Source organism: Gymnoscopelus microlampas (assembly GCF_963454915.1).
Source record: "Gymnoscopelus microlampas genome assembly, chromosome: 11".
Taxonomy (NCBI): Eukaryota; Metazoa; Chordata; class Actinopteri; order Myctophiformes; family Myctophidae; genus Gymnoscopelus; species Gymnoscopelus microlampas.
The window spans coordinates 54,372,336-54,390,187 of NC_139948.1; the positions used below are offsets into that span (position 1 = coordinate 54,372,336).

General features: G+C 41.5%; 1 protein-coding gene across 4 annotated transcripts in view; it reads right to left on the reverse strand.

Moving 5' to 3' along the window:
* The window catches only part of LOC311055585 (globoside alpha-1,3-N-acetylgalactosaminyltransferase 1-like), a 40,421-nt gene that overhangs the window by 19,501 nt on the left and 3,068 nt on the right, over positions 1-17,852 (reverse strand). For 3 of the 4 annotated variants that reach the window (XM_084071835.1, XM_084071832.1, XM_084071833.1), the window contains exons 2-3: positions 11,165-11,240; positions 6,610-6,760 (exon numbers count right to left, since the gene is read on the reverse strand). In XM_084071835.1, coding sequence (XP_083927961.1) covers positions 6,610-6,665 — 56 coding nt within the window. In that variant the 5' untranslated portion in view covers positions 6,666-6,760; positions 11,165-11,240. Of the gene's footprint in view, positions 1-6,609; positions 6,761-7,931; positions 8,040-11,164; positions 11,241-17,852 lie in introns of those variants that run through there. The other variant, XM_084071834.1, reaches the window with a different exon arrangement.

The following is a 17,852-nucleotide window of genomic DNA, read 5'->3' on the forward strand; positions in this document are numbered from 1 at the left end:
GACATTTAGAATTCCTTTCTGATATTGTTTTGACCATTAAGGATCATCTTGTCATTGAAATATCAATATCAATGTCATTTTTCAATAATTAAATTACGATTTTGTACTTTACTGTGCCTTTTATTGTATTTCCTTTCATAATAATTTGTTTTATTTACAGCAAAAGACATACATGAGGCGTTGGTGAGGCATTGCCTCACCAACTTCCAGAGTGTTCGCAGACAATTAAATCAGACATCAATGGCGATATGGTGCGATGAAGGCGTGTTCGCCCCGGCTGCAGATATTTACCTGCACGAGACAGAACAATTCAAGGATCTTTTCCTCTGCATGGGCCCTTTCCATTGGACCCGTGTTCTGCTCAGATGCCAGGGAAAACTGCTTCGAGGTTCTGGCCCGGATGACGCACTGGTTGAGTGTGCCGTGTTTGGACCTGGTGTGATAGAGTCGGTGTTAAACGGCAGCCATTATGTCCGGGCTCTCACTGGGATGCTGATTGTGGAGGATGTGATCAGGTCGCTCCAGTGGGAGATGTTCTGGCACCACAAGGACAAAGCTGCATATCCAGTGCTAGCACAGGTACTGCACACTACGCTAGCTGCAAATCAAAGTTGCCCAGAGCAGAGAAGAGAGAAGGAAACTGGGATCTACATGCGGCTACTGTCGAGGACTCCATGCCAATCTTTGCAGAATGTGACTGCATAAACTACCTGCGTCATGGCCATGGTATCTTGAACAAATCAAAGTGCTAGAGTTCACACATCCTGAGCTCTACCGGCGCTTCTCTATAGGCCAGTGGGTTGTTCAGGATCGACCAGGCTGGTTCTGCGCTGTAGGAGGTGACATGAAGGTTGAGCAGACCATTCAGCGAGTGTCGAAGGGTCCAGGAGGTCACTATGTAGTAGGAGCCACACACAATGCCAATTCTGTGGCAGAGTTCGAGCTCTTGTTCCACGAGATTGGGTCAATCACCAATGTCCTCAACCTTCTCACCAACAACCACACCATGAAACACACAGAAAGCCATCTCCAGCATGCATTGAGTACCACTCGGCGCCTTAAATTCAACCGGAATGTGTCGAAGCTGCTGGACTTTGTGCTAGAGCGTCAGAATCCATACTCAATAATGGTCAGTGTGCCTGTGCCACTGCACAATCTGCTCACAAAGCAAGCTGTTGACCGAGGGGTCGCTCCACGCTTGCTCAACTGTCTCACAAATGGGGAGCGTGTCTACAGCTCATACAGACAGGAAAGGTTAGTTGAGAAGACCAAGAAAATGAGCACAACCATACCAAAGCGGAAGCTACCGCAGTTCAACGAGCAACCGAAGAAGACACCAACAACCATTCTGAAGGAGCAGAAGTTAGTCTCATCCAAAGACATGGCCGAGGCACATAGGAGTATGGACATTGCTAAGGAGCGGGGCATGAACATCCGGCAGGTACTTACTCATGATGTGCTCTCAGCATCTCCCCTGTTTGAAGGTGACCTTCCAGCTCATGTCAACAAGTCAAAACTTGTCAGTGAAATTGAGCCTGAACTTGACCTCACCCAATGGAGTCCAAAGTCTACTCTTGCCACTCATGTTGTGGTAGACTTCATGTCGAAAATACGGCAGATGCCACTTGCACGATTCCCTACTTTCGGTGCTGTCATCAACACCATCATCAGCTCAACATTATCCCTCTGCGAAGAGCCAGCGTTCATCCATCTCATACTTGATTCCTACATTGAGATGTCTCTAAAGGAAGGGGAGCGCATGCGGCGCACAGACTCAAGAACAGGAATCGACATCATTGGCATGAACAGAGACACACCTATCCCTCAGCAACTTGACAAGTTCTGGGCATCTGAGGAGAACAAGCGGAATGTCCAGCTGCTAGTTCGGGATATGGTGTGCAGTCGAGCCTGTGGCAATACTACCATCATTGTCAGCTCTGTTGTCTCTGAAGATGAGGTGCTCCCAGCAAAGGCAGCTGGTGGTGAAGAGATCCCAGACCTCTTGAACTGGATTGAGGAGGCTGATACCAGATTGGTGGTGCATGTGGACTGGGCTGTTCGTGTGAAACAGAGCAAGAGAGTTATCATAGTCTCCAATGATACAGACACCTTCGCATTACTGCTGTACTACACCCCATACTTCCAAGCACTGGGGATGAAGGAGATCTGGCAACAGTATGGCACTGGTGAGAAGCGGCGCATGCTTCCACTGCATCAAGCAGTCTCTCATCTTGGAGCACCACTAGCCAAGACAGTGATCAAGGGCAAGGCACATATCCTGACTGGAGAAGACTGCATGAGCAAGGTGGGGACCAAACATGCAGCTATGACTTGTGACCCAGTACAATATTTAACAAACTTTGGAGAGGCAGACACCTTGACAGAACAAGACACAGCATTGGCAGAGAAGTACTTGGTACGTGTCTGGGCAGGGGCTAGGTCAGGGGTATTCAACTAGATTAGGCAGAGGGCCACAACTGTAAAATAATTTGGAGTCGGGGGCCACACAGCGCAAATGCACGCGCGCGCAGCGCGCATGCATGTGCGCACACAATTTGCGCGAAATTTTTCGGGTCTAATTCGGGTCTAATTCGGGTCTAATTCGGTTCTATTTGACCAATATAAATCAACCTTTTTTCGGGTCTAATTCGGTCTAATTCGGTTCTATTTAAGGTTCTAAGTTAAGTTCCAATGAAAGATGGCCTTTCAAGAACTAATGAAGGATAAATAATTTGTACTGTTTTAACTTTGATAACATAAATCAAAGCTAAAATAAATAATAATTATGAAAAAAAAAAAAAAAAAAAAAAAAGATTTTTTTTTTTTTTTTTTTGGAATATGGCCAGGGGCCACAAGGAAGCTCCTCGCGGGCCGCACGTGGCCCGCGGGCCGCCAGTTGAATATCTATGGGCTAGGTCAAGTACAACTGCTGAGACGTTTGATGACCTCAGGGTAGAAAGCTATACCAGTGCCAGTGCTGGAATTGATGCTCTCCCTCCCACAAGTAGTGTGATCAGAGGTCACATCAAACGAGGTGCTTTTCTGGTGCATAGGGCTTGCCACCTGCTTGTGACCGCCAAGGAACCTGAGGCAAGACTAGAGGCAATGAAACATGGATGGGAGGAGCACTTTGGTACACTCCTGCCATCCAAATGTCTGAAGCCCTTACCACCGAGTCTGCTCACAGTATGCAAGTGTGCAGGCAAGTGTGACACTCGGCGATGTGGCTGCCGTGCTGCTGGAGTTCCGTGCATTATATTCTGCCATGGAAAACAGGAAAAACCTTCATGTAAAAACCCATCACACTAACCTGCATGCACACATATGCTGCACTGTAAGAGAAAAAAATGTGTCTTATTTTCTAATTAAAGCACCCAAATCAAATAAAAGTCAAAGGGGGATATTTAGAATTGGAACATTTTTCATGTTCATGTCTTTTGTTAAAAAAGAAAGAAAAAAAAACGAAAAAGTACAATAAAAGTGTAAAAAAAAAAATGTGAGTTATTGAATAATGATATTGATATTGATATTTCAATGACAAGATGATCCTTAATGGTCAAAACAATACCATAAAGGAATTCTAAATGTCAGAATTAGTTGGATAAGCCTTATTGCACCTGTTTTTACTCCTAACAATGGCCAGGTTATGGCCAAGGTCTTCAGAATAACAAAATGACCTTGACCATGACCTTTCAAGGTCAAAATCACCCAAAATGGTCATAACAATATCAGAAATTAATTCCACACACCACAATTAGTCTAAATGGAGGTATTACATGTCTTTAAACACTCAAAAACAAAAAAGTTGGATTTTCATCATAGTCGATGGCGGCCATTTTTGATTTGGCCATTGCGCCATTCCTGCCACTCTGGCGGACAAGCACCTCCGTGATTTTTCATGTCTAGGGACCCACTGACTCAGTTCAGGTGAGAAATTCCCCCAACACCAAATTGCGAACAGGTCTACAGGCTAGGTACAGGACTACGGTAACAGTCCTCCCACGCCGACATCTCGCCACTCCGACTAGTGGCTTCCGCGTGCGGTTAGGGTTAGGGTGAGGGTTAGGTATAGGGTTCGTTAACGTCGGAAAGGCGACATGTCGGAAAGCCGCCATGTAACCCAGGACTACAGTATGTACACAGAAGGTAGAACATGTTAGATAGGAGTTAAAATAGGAATATTTAGGAGCGGATGTTGTTAAAAGCCAGAGAGAAAAGGTGAGTTTTTTGTAAGGACTTAAAAATCTCGATGGACTTCATCAGATCTGATGTGGGCCACCACAAAAGCACGGTCAGCTTAGTCTTCCTGGGGACCAGCGTGAACCCCAGAGCCTCGAAAGATTATTATGAGGAAATAACAGGAGTCACACATGACTGACACATCGCTGACAAAGCTGCACTCAGATCACAGTCATTATATTCCAGTTCTTAATGTACTTTGGTGATAAAGACAATCTATTTGGTACAAATTATCAGATCCAGGGCCATCAGCTGTGACCTTTTTGTCAAGATACAATAATATTCAGCTTCAAAGATTAGGACATGGAGCTCACTTTAAACTGAGGCCATCTGTTCTATAAAATACATGCATAGAGTAACTGTCATGAAGGGCGTTTTGATTACGGTGATTACACACATCTTTTCATCAGATTATAAGTAACATCTGGTGATATGACACAATACCTTACATGCTCATTCTGCATGCATACAGTTGACATAGAAAACAGAACATTCTCTCTGTTCAGTGTATGTTTGTGCAGAGACCTGCAGACATTAGCGCCAATCCTGTGGGTGCCGAGGAGCCCGAGCACCCAATGAGAAAGCAGAGCACCCACAGGAAATGTGTCGGTCGGATGACTGTCGTGTGATGCTTTGTGCACAGGATGCATGATGTACCCGCTCTGATACTGTGTGTTATTGTGAACAGATTTCTGTCATTCAAACTCTCTCCCTGTAATCTGCAAAGTCCTTATGCCAGTGATGGTTTCATCATCAGCCAATAATCAAATAGTTTGACTTGAAATGTAGTTAAAAAAAAGGTCCTTTTGCACATCTACTGGGACAGGTGTATAGGAGGAGGCAGCCAGTGCATGAGACAGGAAAGAATGGTGATCGCACACACTGTCTTCACTTACAGCAAAAAAGTATTTTATTGCGAGTAAAATGTTTCCAACTGACATTAATCAGGTATTTCTGATTAAGGGGTTAAAACTTGGTTGATGTGTGTGTGACTTGTTGTTGATTACCCTACCCCCCCAACATAAATCTGCATCCATGCCTGCAGAGGTGGTGGTTGCAGAGTCTTGTTTGCTAGGCATGTGGTTGTGACCACATCCTCTGCTCTCATGAGAGCAGAGAGAGCAGAGGAAGTGGTCACAAAGAAGAAGCCGTTATCTGCAGTTTCATATGTACCCACACGCACAAACGTTAACTTCTCCTTGTCAAAACAAGATGGCGTCGACATGCACAGCGGTGAACTTCACCCTGTCAAAACAAGATGGCGACAGACAAGTCGACCTGCTTGGTCTCCACACAAACAACCTTTGATTTCCTATACTGACACATCTGGTCACAATTCATGTCAGATCCTGTGTCTAGGTGAGACATGACCTTTGACACAATCTAAATGTCTCAATAGAAGAGCAGGGAGACAAAATATAACCACCCCAAATGGACAAGTAAGAGTACTAAGTATCAAAAAAATTCTAATACTCAAGTAAAGTACAGATCCTCAGAATCTGTACTTAAGTACACTACTCAAGTATATTTACTGTTACTGTCCACCACTGGGTTTAAAGTGGTTAAAGCATTGGTTCTCAAAGTGGGGTCCGGGGACCCCCAGGGGTACTTGGGGGGGTTCCAGGGGGTCCCCAGCAAAATGTGTTAATATAGCGTCAAAATAATTTTAACCTTTTATACTTTGGCTATTCAAAAATAGCAGATATACAAGCTCATAGCGCGGCACCGAGTGCCGCGCTATGAGCTTGTAGATCTGCTATTTTTGAAAAATGGTGAACATTTTGTGCAAACCTTGGGATATATATATATTTTTAAGACAACAGTTTTAACTCAAATATTTGCCTCTGGGGGTCCCTGGAACAAAATATTTGAGATGGGGGTCCGCGGCCAAATTCATATAATTTTGGGGGTCCTTGACATGAAAAAGTTTGAGAACCACTGGGTTAAAATAATGTACTTGAACTAAAATGCCCCTTCAAAGATGCCTATAGAACCCGGACTCGTCTATGAGAACCTGGGCTAGCCCGTTTGAAGCCGTCAGTTTATTGGGCTTGGTGAGTGTGTGTCAATGTCTGAGGTCTAGGATGTGGTGATTGACAGCATAATGCTCAGTCTTCATATTTACAGTAAGTGTGTTTTAACCCTTTAAGACCTGAGGCCATTCTTAAAAATGTTCTAAATCCGAACAGTTTTTTGAAAGAAATCAAAAAGAAAAAAATGTTTTCACGATTTTTCAAAAACAGCCACAAAGAAATCTAAAGTGGCACAGATGCCTTCCAGGTCTTAATGGGTTAATTGATTTAACCCGCTCCGTAGTAGTAGAAGTAATAGTAGGAATAGTAGTATTATTAGCAGTATTCGTGTACTCACCCCGGTATTAATACAGTGATCAGTATTAAGGTGGTTTGTTTGTTACACAGGTTCATCTTTGGTCTGGTCTGGTCTGGTCTGGTCTGGTCTGGTCTGGTCCGGTCCAGTTTCCAGTGTAAACAGGTCCACTCTGGTCCACAATGCGATGGCTCTGTTTTGTAAAGTTATCAAAAGTTTTGTAATTGAACTATTAGAACAGTTTGTCTTTGTCAGCAAAAGCAGCAGAGTTCACCGTGTCAGAAATGTGAGAGCTACGTGTGTGTGTGTGTGTGTGTGTGTGTGTGTGTGTGTGTGTGTGTGTGTGTGTGTGTGTGTGTGTGTGTGTGTGTGTGTGTGTGTGTGTGTGTGTGTGTGTGTGTGTGTGTGTGTGTGTGTGTGTGTGTGTGTGTGTGTGTGTGTGTGTTCATACAGAACAATGCTAATCCTCACTCACACAATGTCTCTACAGTCTGAAAGGAGAACAAATATGTTCCCGGATGTCAGATTGAAAGGTTTCCTTCAACAGGATATCACACAGTGGTGTGAAAAAGTACTCACACTTCTTACTTAAGTAAAAGTATCAATACTGCATTGTAGAAATACTTTGGTACAAGTAAATGTCCGGAATTAAAAATGTACTTGTAGTAAAAGAACAAAAGTATTGGTATCTAAATGTACTGAAAGTATTAAAATGTTTGAAAATAGCTATTTTCCAATAGCCTAGGTATGAAATAGGGCAGAAGTGGTTCATTTATGTTTTATCATGTAATCATTTCTATCTGAAAAGTAACTTGTAACTAAAGTTTTCAAATAATTGTAGTGGAGTAAAAAGTACAATATTTTCCTCTGAGATGTTAGTGGAGTAGAAGGAGAAGTATTGAAAATAGGAAATACTCCAGTAAAGTAAAAGTCCCTCAAAATTGTACTTAAGTACAGTACTTGAGTAAATGTACTTAGTTACTTTACACCACTGATATATCAAACACTAGAGGATATTATGGTATTGTTAAGATCTTATCAGCACCTTTAATATGGTGCTGATAAGGCCTTAATAATCTCTATAGAGGGTACAATGGTATTGTTAAGACCTTATCAGCACCTTATTAAAGGTGCTGATAAGGTACAAAGGTGTGCTGTTGTTGGTGATGTTTTCATGGTCCAGTACAATCCTAGTGTTCATTTAAAATAAGATATTCCTCGACATATTTTCAGCCCTTGACACACTCACATTTTCTCTGACATAACAGTAAACTTTGCATGTGTCTATAAACCTCCACAGAACATCAGCATATTAGAGGTGTTCCTGTTGTATATTTTCGATTCCAAGAGCGGGCATTTAATACCGGTTTCCTGAAGAAAGCTTAAAGTTGAAAGAAGTCCAGAGTCCAAGGATTTAGGTCAGACATCTTTTATTTCAGCCTGACTGGGACGTCTGCCATGTGGGTTCCGATCAGCAGCGCGCCCAGTCACATACAAAGCACATTATTTATACAAAGCTCACCTTCTACAACAAGGAGGGGCTAGGTGGTTTAAGCCCAGTCCCCCAACACACATACATGTATTCTAACACGGTTGTCGGGCCGAGTCCCCGCCTACCTCCTGGTATCACACATTTGAATGTATTCCCTTATATGACACATACAAGTTATCAATTATACTTAGACACAGTACTTCAAAATATAACCTGGTTGCTAATTCTTATCCAGCATCTCTCAAGCTTTAGAATGAATCCACACACTTTTATACTTCATAGTTGCAAACAACAGTTAGAAATACAATGGGTCAATACAAGCAACATTTACTCCAGACTGAATCTTTTCCTTAATGACATTTCTCTTGGTTTACAGCACAGGTCAGAGTTATCCACTTTATTCCTCTCATATGTTTTCACACTGTGCTACTTAATACAAAATAAGCTTTTACCAAGAAATCAGAATAATACAGTGTAAATTCAATCTGCAGTCTGCATGACCTTACCTAACTTCATCTCTGCCCCCTATCTTAGAGACCGAGTAACAGATGTTTCACTTTGACCACCACCCTTGCATAAAAACAATGGTACTGAAATCAACCTCCTGATTAACAAAAGAACTTGGCTCTGTGATTTGTTTTGAGTTCACACCTAAAGCTGGGTTCTGCTGTTGCAGAACAAAGACCAGGATCCTCAGGGTGTGACTGATTTAATCAGACTTCAAATCTCTTCCTGCCCAGACCCCCACTCACCTGGGCTTCGAAACTTAAACAATGGCCAAGAACTTTTGGAGTGCTTGGGAATGTAAATTGATGATCGCCTCCCCCCAGATGGGACAGACACTGTTTCCGACTCCAAACACTGTTAACTGCAAAACTCAAAATCACCTAGCACAATATTAGACCTTCCAATGTTTACCCATTTAGATGGAATATTGTGGTTATATCATGTTGCCATGTTTGAAACGATACCACATTCCCACACAGATATCAGCAGTGGCGTGCACAGACATTTTGAGGGGCAGGTGCTCAAGTAAATTATACTTTTTTTTGTTTACTTGGTCTGCTCTTTTTTCCCTCTACACCTATACCTCGTTGCCGAAAATAGCAGATCTACAAGCTCACAACGCCTCGCAGCGCGAGGCGTTGTGAGCTTGTAGATCTGCTATTTTTGGCTAAAGTTCTCCTCAGAAAAGGGATGCTAGGTTTCGAGTGGTTATGGTAAAAAGAAAAATCATATCACATAAAGATTTGGCGGACCCCCTGTAGTAACTCTGAGGTCCCCCCAGGGGTCCCCGACCCCCTGTTGAAGACAATAATCTTATTTTCAAAAAGGGCACTTCTGGTCAAGAGGGCAAAGGGCAGGTGCTCTAGCGCCACCTAGAGTCTATCTGTGCACGTCCCTGGATATCAGTATCAGAAAAGATGGGGGCCTCATATTAGCTCTTGAAACGGGGCCCCCAGATCACCAAGGCCGCCCCTGCATAGACTTCAGCTCTGCTCTCATCAATAACATGGTACCAGCAGCTGCTGGAGAAGCTGAGAGTGACGGTGAGGGTGCTGAATGTGGGTGAGGGTGCTGAACAGGGACGTGCACAGATAGACTCTAGGTAGTGCTAGAGCACCTGCCCTTTGCCCTCTTGACCAGAAGTGCCCTTTTTTTCAGTTTACAGCAGGGGTCTTCAACAGGGGGTCCGGGACCCCTAGGGGGTCCTCAGAGTTACTACAGGGGGTCCGCCAAATCTTTATGTGATATGATTTTTCTTTTTACCATAACCACTCGAAACCTAGCATCCCTTTTCTGAGGAGAACTTTAGCCAAAAATAGCAGATCTACAAGCTCACAACGCCTCGCGCTGCGAGGCGTTGTGGGCTTGTAGATCGGCTATTTTTGGCAAAGAGGTATAGGTGTAGAGGGAAAAAAGAGCAGACCAAGTAAACAAAAAAAAAGTATAATTTACTTGAGCACCTGCCCCTCAAAATGTCTGTGCACGCCACTGGTGCTGAATGTGGGTGCTGACACCTGGCTGTAACTGGATCCTGGACTTCCTGACACAGAGCAGACCAGTGGTGGAAAAAGTACTCACATTTTTTTATAAATATCGATACTGCAATGTAGAAATACTCGGTTGCAACTGGTAAAAGTCGCGAGGCGGGTGAAGCGGGTCGACCCACGAAAGAAAAACACTGTCTCGTTTGCTCTCTCTCTCTCTCTCTCTCTCTCTCTCTCTCTCTCTCTCTCTCTCTCTCTCTCTCTCTCTCTCTCTCTATAATGTAGATAACACACTGTGTGTTTGTTTTGTTCTCTTGTTTGATCTCCTTTCGCCCTTGTGCGTTGTGGGCTTGTAGATCGGCTATTTTTGGCAAAGAGGTATAGGTGTAGAGGGAAAAAAGAGCAGACCAAGTAAACCAAAAAAAAGTAGAATTTACTTGAGCACCTGCCCCTCAAAATGTCTGTGCACGCCACTGTGCCAACCACTCCTATACGCGACTTTGTCCGTGTGTCCGTATATATGTGTGTATGTCTGTCCAATAAACACACATTGATGACAACACGGGTGATGACAATACGGGGCTCATCAAAGGCACCGCTCTCTTCACACAGGGTGTGATTTTTTTTGCGGCGCTAGCCGCTCTATACCTGACTTTGTCTGTGTGCGTCAACGTTCTGATTGGTCAGGTGCGTCAACAAAGTGATTGGTCAAGCTTCACGTGACACGTGGCTATAAACACATTATAAACACATATCGATGACAAAATGTATCAAAGGCGCCGCTACCTTCACACAGGGTGTGATTTTTCCTCAATGAACAGAAGTTGGAGAAAAAAGAAAGCGCATGGTTGGTTTCCATACTCCCTCTATGAGTCTATGAATAGGATCCTGGCATAGTGTAGGTGTTTGTCTGAACCGCACGTGATTTTCAGATATTTACGATTGTGACATGTTCATGTCCTCACAGGTACAGTAGAAACCTGTGTGTGTGTGTGTGTGTGTGTGTGTGTGTGTGTGTGTGTGTGTGTGTGTGTGTGTGTGTGTGTGTGTGTGTGTGTGTGTGTGTGTGTGTGTGTGTGTGTGTGTGTGTGTGTGTGTGTGTGTGTGTGCCTACCTTGGTTTCGGTCTGGTTTATAAGGAACTTTAATCCACTTTGATCTCGATATTCTCCTGTGTCAAAGAAACCACATCTGAGAGAGAGAGAGAGAGAGAGAGAGAGAGAGAGAGAGAGAGAGAGAGAGAGAGAGAGAGAGAGAGAGAGAGAGAGAGAGTGAGAGAGAGAGAGAGAGAGTCACCACTGCCTTCAGTATAACACGTTCACAAGAGTTTGGCATCATTTTGATTGATGATTTTAAAAAAAGGCTGATTTATATGCAGATGCATGGCGCCATGCAGCATCGCTGTATTTTGTATTAAAGGTTTGTATTTAGATTAATTATACTATTTGGCACACTGCTTGTATTTTATATTATTCTGTATTAAAGGAATAGTTCACCCCCAAAAATACTTCTTTTCTATGGATTACTCACCCCTCAGAGCCTTGAATTCATGGAGATTTGTTTTGTTTTTGTCTCATTCCTGAGACAATAATTGTATGACCGGCAGAGTCTCAAAGAGTCTCTGTTGACTCGTCATCAAATAATTGTTGGCTTAGGATGCTACAAAAACATATCAATATCTTTATGTAGAATGTCCCATTTCACAGGTTTTAAAATGTAAAAAAATCATTTGAAAATAGCAGCTCTACAAGCTCACAATGCGTCGGCATCACAACACATTGTGAGCTTGTAGAGCTGTTTTCAAATGGCCGAAATGTATATATACAGTAGGGCTGAAGTGCGCAACTTATGTATGAGCGAGCCAACACATGCGATTATTATGGCCACACTTCCTAATAATGGTGACTCAACCAGGCAATCCAGTACAACTCCCATTTCTGTGGAAGTTCTTGACAACCGACTTCCCAGTAAGTCAGTGGTTTTCAACCTTTTTTTGCGTCAAGGACCCCCAAATTGACACACATTAGCCCAGGGACCCCCATTTGAAAAGTTATGCCCGGGACCCCCAATAAGAGACGATGTTTACGGCTCTAGCAGTGATTCTCAACCATTGCAATTTCAAGGACCCCCAGTTTAACATGCATTAGGGCTACAGACCCCCATTTAATGGCATTTCTATCTCTGGGACCCCAATTTTTATTATAAAATCAATGTTAATGTAACTCTGAGAGTGACGGGTCCATTTGGTTCCATTTGTACACTCTCAGAGTTACAGACCCATAAGGGTCCATTTGGTTCCTATCTATCATTTAGCTGGGGACCCCCTGGAACTCCCTCAAGGACCACTGGTGGTCCCCGGACCACTGGTTGAAAACCACTGCAGTAAGTGACAACATTGATGTGTCATCATACATCATACTGTTTCTCAACTAGATAAACAACTAGACTCCATAAAATATAATAAAGTACAAATCTTCACTTTCCAACATAACATAATAAATGCATGGTCAGGGACCACATGCAATACCTTCACGGACCACCAGTGGTCCACGGACCACCAGTTGAAAACCCATGCTTTACACCACTGATGGCTATGAATCATATCATATTTATAGTATTTTATTATTAGCCAAAAAGGTACAAAAAGGTGTAGTATTTAATCTAAAATGTTTCTCATGCCATTAATTGTGTCTGTAAAATGTTTCTCATGCCATCAATTATGTCTGTCTTTCACAAATGAATGACTACTATTCACCTGTTTCCTAGGCTGTGTGTTTTCCACTTCCTGTCGATTTGATCCAATGAAATCCAATGAAACTGGTCAGATGACCAATGATATCCAATGAAATCGACAGGAAGTGGAAACACACACAGCCTCGGAAAAACAGGATAAAGTACTTGCAGTCTTGAAAGAAAAAATAAAGATACATTTATGAAGTAAGTTTTTGCTATTTGAATGTTGATTTGACAGACAGCCCTGTGGATAGCTTTAAAGCACCATTACACCTAAGACAGACCTCTGTGGATAGCTTTAAAGCACCATTACACCTAAGACAGACCTCTGTGGATAGCTTTAAAGCACCATTACACCTAAGACAGACCTCTGTGGATATCTTTAAAGCACCATTACACCTAAGACAGACAGACCTCTGTGGATATCTTTAAAGCACCATTACACCTAAGACAGGCCTCTGTGGATAGCTTTAAAGCACCATTACACCTAAGACAGACCTCTGTGGATAGCTTTAAAGCACCATTACACCTAAGACAGGCCTCTGTGGATAGCTTTAAAGCACCATTACACCTAAGACAGACCTCTGTGGATAGCTTTAAAGCACCATTACACCTAAGACAGACTCTGTGGATAGCTTTAAAGCACCATTACACCTAAGACAGACCTCTGTGGATGGCTTTAAAGCACCATTACACCTAAGACAGGCCTCTGTGGATAGCTTTAAAGCACCATTACACCTAAGACAGGCCTCTGTGGATAGCTTTAAAGCACCATTACACCTAAGACAGACCTCTGTGGATAGCTTTAAAGCACCATTACACCTAAGACAGGCCTCTGTGGATAGCTTTAAAGCACCATTACACCTAAGACAGACCTCTGTGGATAGCTTTAAAGCACCATTACACCTAAGACAGACTCTGTGGATAGCTTTAAAGCACCATTACACCTAAGACAGACCTCTGTGGATGGCTTTAAAGCACCATTACACCTAAGACAGGCCTCTGTGGATAGCTTTAAAGCACCATTACACTTAAGACAGACCTCTGTGGATAGCTTTAAAGCACCATTACACCTAAGACAGGCCTCTGTGGATAGCTTTAAAGCACAGCTCAAGACTTCTTCACTCTTGCTTTTGGTTGATGTTTAAATCTCTGTGTTGTTATCCATGTCCTTCACTGCCTTTTTGCTATTATTTTAATGTTGTTTTATGCTTTTCTTTTTTTTGCTTTATTGTTAAATTAGTTGTAAGTGTAATTGTATTGTTGCTCTGTAAAGCACTTTGTGCTGCATGTCATGTCATGAAAGGTGCTCTACAAATAAAGTGTATTATTATTATTATTATTATTATTATTATTATTATTATTATTATTATTATTATTATTATTATTATTATTATTACGATAACAATATAGTACATGTTATTGTTGGCTTAATCTTTGGTGTAGCGCTCCCTGGGGAAAACCCCTCCAGCCTCACTGCCTTTAACCCTGTGTTTAACCCTGTGTTTCTGAGGCGGAGACTGGGCTGATTGCCAAATCCACTGACAGCCAGCTGTGACAAACAGGCTCTATGTACAGCAGACATATTCTATCTAACACATTAAGACAGACATATTCTATGTAACACATTAAGACAGACATATTCTATGTAACACATTAAGACAGACATATTCTATCTAACACATTAAGACAGACATATTCTATGTAACACATTAAGACAGACATATTCTATGTAACACATTAAGACAGACATATTCTATCTAACACATTAAGACAGACATATTCTATCAAACACATTAAGACAGACATATTCTATCTAACACATTAAGACAGACATATTCTATGTAACACATTAAGACAGACATATTCTAACACATTAAGACAGACATATTCTATGTAACACATTAAGACAGACATATTCTATGTAACACATTAAGACAGACATATTCTAACACATTAAGACAGACATATTCTATGTAACACATTAAGACAGACATATTCTATCTAACACATTAAGACAGACATATTCTATGTAACACATTAAGACAGACATATTCTATCTAACACATTAAGACAGACATATTCTATCTAACACATTAAGACAGACATATTCTATCAAACACATTAAGACAGACATATTCTATCTAACACATTAAGACAGACATATTCTATCTAACACATTAAGACAGACATATTCTATGTAACACATTAAGACAGACATATTCTATGTAACACATTAAGACAGACATATTCTATCTAACACATTAAGACAGACATATTCTATCTAACACATTAAGACAGACATATTCTATCAAACACATTAAGACAGACATATTCTATCTAACACATTAAGACAGACATATTCTATCTAACACATTAAGACAGACATATTCTATCTAACACATTAAGACAGACATATTCTAACACATTAAGACAGACATATTCTATGTAACACATTAAGACAGACATATTCTATCTAACACATTAAGACAGACATATTCTATGTAACACATTAAGACAGACATATTCTATGTAACACATTAAGACAGACATATTCTATCTAACACATTAAGACAGACATATTCTATCAAACACATTAAGACAGACATATTCTATGTAACACATTAAGACAGACATATTCTATCTAACACATTAAGACAGACATATTCTATCTAACACATTAAGACAGACATATTCTATCTAACACATTAAGACAGACATATTCTATCTAACACATTAAGACAGACATATTCTATGTAACACATTAAGACAGACATATTCTATCTAACACATTAAGACAGACATATTCTATCTAACACATTAAGACAGACATATTCTATCTAACACATTAAGACAGACATATTCTATCTAACACATTAAGACAGACATATTCTATCTAACACATTAAGACAGACAGGAAACGCATCCGTGTCATTTTAAGCTTTCTTAGACTATCCAAAAAAATAGCAGATCTACAAGCTCATAGCGCGGCACTCGGTGCCGCGCTATGAGCTTGTAGATCTGCTATTTTTTGCCAAAGAAATTAAAAAAAAAATCACACCCAGTGTGAAGTGGGCGGTGTGTGGTCATCACAACATGACTCACTTTTAAAAAAAGGATAAATTACTTTTTTTAAAGTCCATACTGCTATTCATAGGGCTGCACATGTGTCATGTGTTTCGCTAGCCAATCACAGTCCTGAATTTGCAAAGTCAGCCAATCACATTACAGTTAGTGGTGATGACACTAGCTGTAATGTGATTGGCTGACTTTGCAAAAGTATCGATTTGCATTAACAATGGAAGGGTTAGGAGGTATACAAATCTTTTGGTCGGTGTCCAAAACTCACTTATAGGGGGCGGCTACACCGCCCCAAAAATGCGTTCCTGATCTTAATGAGTTAAAGAAATTGGGCCTCTTCCTTACTTTCTTCACAGCCAAAGGTGTTACCAATGATACTAATATAAGGTAGTATCATAATACTAATATAAGGTAGTATTGTTGATGATAGTGTCATTTGGTGTTGTTTTTAACAAGAAAACAGGTAAGGCAGAGGCCCAATTTCTTCACAATATGGCCGCTGTCTGTGCATAGAGCCTATTGAAAGACACAAAGGAGACTCTTTGTGTCTCCGACCTACCGGAACCGCTGCCGGTCATCAAATATATTCATGATGTAAATTTCGCTTTGATAACTATGCATTCTACTGGATTGTATGGACACATGTTTTCATGACAAGTAGCCTCTATACTGTATAAATGTTACGTCCCTAATGGGTGGTCCCAGCACAGGGGATAAGGGACAATAAGAATATGACAGAGTTTAACAGAAACGGATGGATGAGTGAATTGAGCGTTTTGTTTTGAAGTGCACACAGAGATGACAAATAATGCCAAGTTCTAAAGCCAACTGAACAAACAAAGGTTGTGCCAAAGATTAGGTTACAATTAAACCCTAAACTCACCACCTAAATGAAGTAAAGAGCTAACCTGATCAAAGACAAACAAATAAAAACCCTCCCTACTCTTAAAAACAAAGAGACATTACACTGGGTGGCACTCATCTCTGTACTAGTGTGAATAAACAGTAATGTACAGCAGTGGTTCTCAAACTTTTTCATGTCAAGGACCCCCTAATTGACACTTATTACCCCGCGGACCCCCATTTGAAAAGATAAGCCAGGGACCCCAATAAGAGAAGGTTTTTACGGCTCTCTAGCAGTGATTCTCAACCATTTTAATTTCAAGGACCCCCAGTTTGACATGCATTAGGGCTACGGACCCCCATTTAATGGCATTTATACCTCTGGGACCCCAATTCACATTGTAAAATCTATGTTAATTTAACTCTGAGAGTGTCCAAATGGAACCAAATGGACCCGTTAGGGTCCATTTGGTTCCATTTGTACACTCTCAGAGTTACAGACCCAAAAGGGTCCATTTGGTTCCTATCCATCATTTAGCTGGGGACCCCCTGGAACCCCCTCAAGTACCCCTGGGGGTCCCCGGACCCCACTTTGAGAACCATTGATGTACAGGATACCCCATGCCAGTGATGAGCTGTGGATTTTTGAGCTGGGGGGGGGCTCTATTTTCTGATGTCACGTGCACACATGTGCACATAGCCGATCAGCTGAGTGCTAGTTCAAATACTGTATTCAATGTACAGCTTGTCTGCTGAGACAAGCTGCAACTGGATGGAGATTAAGCTTCATTGTTGCTTCATTCATCATTGCAACACTTAATTACACTGAATGGCAACCGCAATATGAAACCTGTTACCAAACCTTATGTCTCATAACGTAGGTATTTACCTTATGTCTTTACTGTACCTCAGGTAGGTATTTACCGTATGTCTTTACTGTACCTCAGGTAGGTATTTACCGTATGTCTTTACTGTACCTCAGGTAGGTATTTACCTGATGTTTTTACTGTAGGTATGTAGGTATTTAGGTATTTAGGTATTTACCGTACTGGATAGATATCTGGTACCATTTGTAATCCTTTCTCTTGTAGAAATAACAAAAAGGATGGAGCTTGTTGGGACTCCCTCTTTCTTTGGCGTTTCGAC